Genomic DNA, 5,548 nt, shown 5'->3' with positions numbered 1-5,548 from the left:
TTCGGATCAAGCAGTGAAGGACCTGGAATAGGATACTCCTTGGACCCCAAAAGGTCTCAGAGCAGCTCTGCTTGCCCTTCTCTCTGTCCCTGGCTCCTCCCCTCATTCCCTGCCCATCAATTTCTCACTTTCACTCCCTCCCTCCTCCTGCTGACCCCCCACCCCGTGCTCTCTCTTCTCTCCCCCCATTCATCCCCCGCGGCTATCACCTCCTTCCTCCGTTCTTCATCCCCTCTTTGCATCCCTTCCTTCCCTCCTCCCCCTCCAACTTTTCCTTCTCCTTCCCGCCCGCTCCCACCCTCTCCTTCCCCCAATTTCTTGCTCTCCCTCCCTTGCTCTTCTCCTGATCTTTCCACCTTCCTCCTCACTTCCCTCTCCCCCTCCTCTCCCTGAGCGCTACCACCTCCCCCCCCAGCCCCGCCCATCAGTGTTTGCTTTGCTCCGGAACCGGATGAAGGGGTTGCCCTGCCCGTGCCCTGCCCTGCCCCACTTCTGGCAGCTGGGGTCTCCCTTCATGGCCGACGGCTCTGGGACTCAGGCCCCAGGGAAAGGACCCCTGCTCAGCATGCAGCTCCTGCGAGCGCAGTATGCAGGCCTGAGACGGCAACAGAGGGCCCAGGCCCACGTGGTGGCGCTCCCGAAAGGTAGGGCTGGGCAGGTGCTGGGGGCAGAAGGAAGGGCACGAGGGCCTGGCTGTGGGCAGAATGGGTGGCTGAGCTGTGGGCAGCGCAGGGCCAGGGCTCTGCCGGCCTCCTGGTGGGGAAGAGCAGGGAGGTGGGCTGGCCAGAGGCAGAACAGGGAGGCCGGTGCAGGGCCGTTCCGCTGGGGCCTCAAGCAGGCAGCTGGCAGGCAGCGCGCTGCCAGGGAGAGAGGACACATGATGTTCCCAACAGCTTGGGCACTGGCCAGAGGAAGCGCAGGGCTCAGGGACCCAGGAGGTACCCAGGCTCACCGAGCGAGCTCTGCACCCCCTCAACCAGCAGCTGGGGAGGGGCACTGAGACACAGAAGCCCCGCCTCCAGGGGAGCAGCCTCCTCCCTTTGGGAACTCAGATTTATTCCAGGAGGAAGTTAGGAGCACAGGGCTCAGAAAGCAAGCGATTGTCAAATCCCGGCCCTTCATCCTCTAACCGAGAGGGCAAGTCAAGAGAGGTAGGAAGACCCCCTGAAAGGTCAAGGCTGTGCTCTGGGAATTTCTGTGGCTGTTTATACAGTTCAGGACTCACTGAGCAGCCCACCCTGCTCTAGGCAAGTCTGGGAAAGAATCAGGGGCCAGAGAGTCCTCGCTGTCTGGGACAGGAAGGGCACTGCCTTGGGCTAAAGGCACCCATCTCTCACAACTTGGGCTGTTGCCAATGAGTGGGATCCATTTGAACTGAATTGGTACAGCCAAATAGCCCCCTCTCTCTGCAGGGCAGAAGCTGGCAGTTTCCTAAAGCCCTATTCCATCCTCAAGGGTATTAATTCATTCAGTTACTCAGCAAGCATTAATTAAATTTGTATCAAATGAAAGCAGATTTAACACATCTGTGGTTCAGACTCACATCCATGTGATGGGTATGCCCCCAAAGACATCTCAAACTCAGCACGCCCCATAGAATTCACCACCCCTGCCCCACGCATCCCCGTTGCCCCTTTCTCTTGCATCCTAGAACTCAAACCTCCCTCCTCCGGGGTCACCACTTGATGAGTTACGTCATGGACATGAGTTACATCATGAGTTACAACAGGGTAATGCAAGGGGGAATGCTCAGGCTCTGCTTCCCCAGGGAAGACTTCTCACCTGCAGGCTCAGTCAGAATCTTTCAGGGCATTTCTAGCAGTTTGCAAGTCCACATTCTTGCTCTAACTGTGAGAAGTAGTGTGCTGTCTGATGGAGTGTTCCTGTACTTGGTCTCTGGAGAAGGGCCTGAACCTGAGTCCCAGCTCTGCCACTGACTTGCTCTGTGCAGCTTTGAACAAGTCATGTACATTACTCTGTGACTCAGCTTCCTCATCTTTCAGCTGGGAATAACTGTAGTCCCCAAAGTAGAGGGTTGTGGTGAGAACTAAATAAATTAATACGTATAAAGCTCCTTAGGGTTTTCTGTGCTAATTGGCTGAGGACCAGATCGTTATGTCACATGAGTATGAGTTAGAAGGACACTTGAAGCACTTGGACTGGGCGTGAGGAATAAGGTGGTCCTCCAGGGAGAAATCAGACTAAGATTATAAAAATGAGGTGAAAATGATGCTGGGAGAGGGGGCAAAAAAGCAATTTTGCCTACACATTAGCAACAGGCTGGATGGTGGTACCATTCACTGAGATAGAGAATATAGGAGAAAAAGATTTCTGATTAGGAAGAGATGAATTTGTTTGTGAATATGCTGCATTTGAGGGAGGTGTCTGTAAAACTTCCAACCAGCCTGGATCTCAGGAGAGAAATGTGGGCTGGAGATATAGATTGGGGGTCATCAACATATTGGTAGTAGTTGAAGCCATGGGCATGGATAAAATTGTGGAGGACCAATGTGTAAATTGATAAGAGGCTGGGATGACAATTAGAGTTCTACAATACTCAAATATTGAAGGGACAAGCAGAGGAAAAGAAGTCAGGGAAGATAGCAGTCAAAATGGTAGCAGATGAATATTAGCCCGAAAAAGGAAATTCACACATGCTGAATCTTGGATGAACCTACATGAACCTTGAGGACATTATGCTAAGTGAAATAAGCCAGTCACAAAAAGACAAGTGCCGTAATGATCTACTCATATGACGTACCTGGAGTAGTCAAATTCACAGAGATAGAAAGTAGAATGGTGGTTGCCAGGGTGGGGGAGATGAAGAGTTGTTGTTTAATGGGTATAGCGTCAGTTTGGGAAAGATGAAAAAGTTCTGGAGATCGGTTGTGCAACAATGTGAATGGACTTAACACTATTGAACTGTACACTTCAAAATGGCTAAGACGGTAAGTTGTATGTTGTGTGTCTACCACAGGTCATTTTTCTTAAATGATAGGAGAAAACCAGGAGATATTAATGCCATGAAGCCAAGCAAGTAGAGGGAATTTAGGGATCCTCTGTGTCCAGCACAGCAGACTCAGGAAGACAGAGTGGCCACTGAGATTGGCTCCCACTAAAACTAGATCTCAGTGTCTTAAGACACTGGGTTGTATCTGGAAGGGCACATACTCTGGGAGCTGATTAATGGAAGGAAGCCCTCTGGAATTAGCTTTCTTCATCCTGTCTTAGTGTTATGGAATGAATTTAGGTTCTAGAAATGCAATGGCAGGTGATCTGGATTCCTAGCACTAGAGTTCAAGGGCTTCCTTCTGGCTTTATTCCTTCAACACTACCTCTCCACTCACACCATGTACTCTGTCACCTAGGGGCCTCCAGCAGGGACAAATGTCAGAATGCTCAAGGGAGCTTCACTGCATTTCAGAGGGAATTCCAGGCTGGCCACAGGTCTCCTTTCTATAGGAAAATGGCTTTCAGTCATTTCTCCAACCCTCAATGCCACCAAGAGTTGACAAGAAACTATCACGTTCCACAAGGTGGTAAAAAGATGTCCCTGAGAAGGAAGAAAGACATCAGTCTGCCTTCTCATCCCTGAAGCCAGTTCAGGGAAGCAGTAGGTGCTGCAAACATGTTCCCAGAGCAGAGGCTATGGTTCAGAAAGATAAAGACCAGTCCTCCAAAAGGAACTGCCTCAAAACACAGTTCCCCTCTCCTCTGCCTTGAGTGCTAAACCCATTATCAGAATCCCACAACACAAAACCCTGTAAGTTAAGAATAACCCTTTCCACAGGCCAGTGGAAAGGGTTATTCTTCTTCCTAGGGTTCACTCCCTCACTGCAGTCAAAAGTCTCCTATTAAATTCTATCACTCTCAAATGTTTTTTTCCATAGCATTGATTACCACCAGAAACTATTATAGTATGTTTATTTGCTTATTCTTTTTCTACTCCACTAGACCACATCATGAAGAGGTAGATTTTGTCTCAGTGTTCATAACTGTATTCCCAAGACTTAGAATAAATAATGCCTGGCACATTATAAGGGCCTATAAATATTTGTTGAATAAATGAATAATTGTGCATGAATGTGTGTGTGTGTGTGTATGTGTATGTGTGTGTTAGAGAGAGATAATGCAGTGCATTGGGTACCTGGCCTCCTTGATGTATTTGGCATGGCCTTCCTTCAGCTTGAAAGCTCTGAGACCCCCAAAATGAGAGCCACCCATGTACTGTGCAGTGGTGACCCTGCTGGTGCCTTGCTTTCTCAGGAGGGAACATGCCTGCTCCTGCTGAGGCCATGGTCAGTGCTGTTTGGATTAACAAGGAGAGAAGGCATTCACTGTCCCTAGAAGAGGCGGATCCTGAGGCAGAGGATATGCTGGAGGAGGCTGACAGAGGCTGTCTCCAGGCCCCCGAGTCTCCATGGCACACACACCTAGAGATGCACCGCTCGGTCCAAACCTTCCACCAGGAAACCACTCATCAAGTAAAGCACAAGGACAAGTTCATGGGGTCTGAGCAAAGGCTCCCAGGCTTGTTTGAAGACACTCAGATGACTCAGCAAGGAAGCACGATCCCAGAGGCAGCCCAGCATGAATGTCAAGTGGGCAATACCCAAACAAAGGCAGTGGGATCTGGCTTAAACATTGGCGCTCAGGGCCCTCCTTCCATAAAGAAGCCACACAGGTCTGGAAGACCAGCTCACTATCCATTTCCCCAGAGGAAAACTCCCAGGATCTCCCAGGCGGCCCGGAACCTGGGCTTATATGGCCCAGCCTGAAGCTTTCTACCCAAAGGTCTCAACCTTGAGGCCATCTATGGCCTCACCTAAGAACTTAGGAGGCAGAGGCACAGCTAGGGCCTCTAGCTGGGAGCAGAACTGGACTACATCAACCATCGGGATGGTGGGACATGAACTTTGCAGTGGGCACGTAGTCTTGTCCTTCCAAAAAAAAAAGAGAGATTGCCCAGACCAGACTGCACAGCTCAGGATGTAAGAGTGCTGTCTGCAGTGCAGCCCCATTCTGCTTATATAAGAAGACATTGCTATGGACATCGACTCAGTCCTTAGAACTAGAGAATTTTGAAACATAAGACAGAGACCCTAGCCAGTGGATGCCTTTGCAGTGCCCTAGAGTCGACAGGCGTGGGCAACCTTGTTTTCAGTAACTTCTGAGGATTTCTCACATGTTCTGGAGAAGAGGGGGGCTCTGAGAATTTCCTTTTTCTGGTCGCTATGCCTGGAGGCCAGCTCACTTACAAGTCTCTACATTCATTGGTAGTGACCACACCATTTTAGCTTGAGCCTCCCAAAGTATGGTCACCCTGGGTAAAGGGGGTCAAAACAATGCCACCTACTGCTCTGGGTGTTTAAGTGTCTTTAGGAAGGGTTGGTCATCTCTCCCCTCTCATTGAGGCTGCACATTCCAGTCTCATTATAGATTTATTTCCTTTCATCCTTCTCTCTCCATCCTTTCCTTCCTTCCTCCCCACCTCCCTCCCTTCCTTTTTTCCTATTTGCTCTCTTCTTCCCTTCTTCAATCTCTCTCT

At 50.0% G+C, this 5,548-nt stretch overlaps 1 protein-coding gene across 1 annotated transcript; it reads left to right on the top strand.

Annotated features, from left to right (window-relative positions):
- Nucleotides 1-451: 451 nt before the first annotated feature.
- C6H9orf152 (chromosome 6 C9orf152 homolog) lies at nucleotides 452-4,778 on the top strand. Its single transcript, XM_060102614.1, has 2 exons — nucleotides 452-644; nucleotides 4,267-4,778. Exons 1-2 carry the CDS (start codon nucleotides 452-454, stop codon nucleotides 4,776-4,778), a joined length of 705 nt encoding a protein of 234 aa, XP_059958597.1.
- The last annotated feature ends 770 nt before the right edge of the window (nucleotides 4,779-5,548 follow it).

The sequence above is a fragment of the Mesoplodon densirostris genome, chromosome 6, assembly GCF_025265405.1.
Source record: "Mesoplodon densirostris isolate mMesDen1 chromosome 6, mMesDen1 primary haplotype, whole genome shotgun sequence".
Taxonomy (NCBI): Eukaryota; Metazoa; Chordata; class Mammalia; order Artiodactyla; family Ziphiidae; genus Mesoplodon; species Mesoplodon densirostris.
This window is presented reverse-complemented; position numbering and strand designations above follow the sequence as displayed.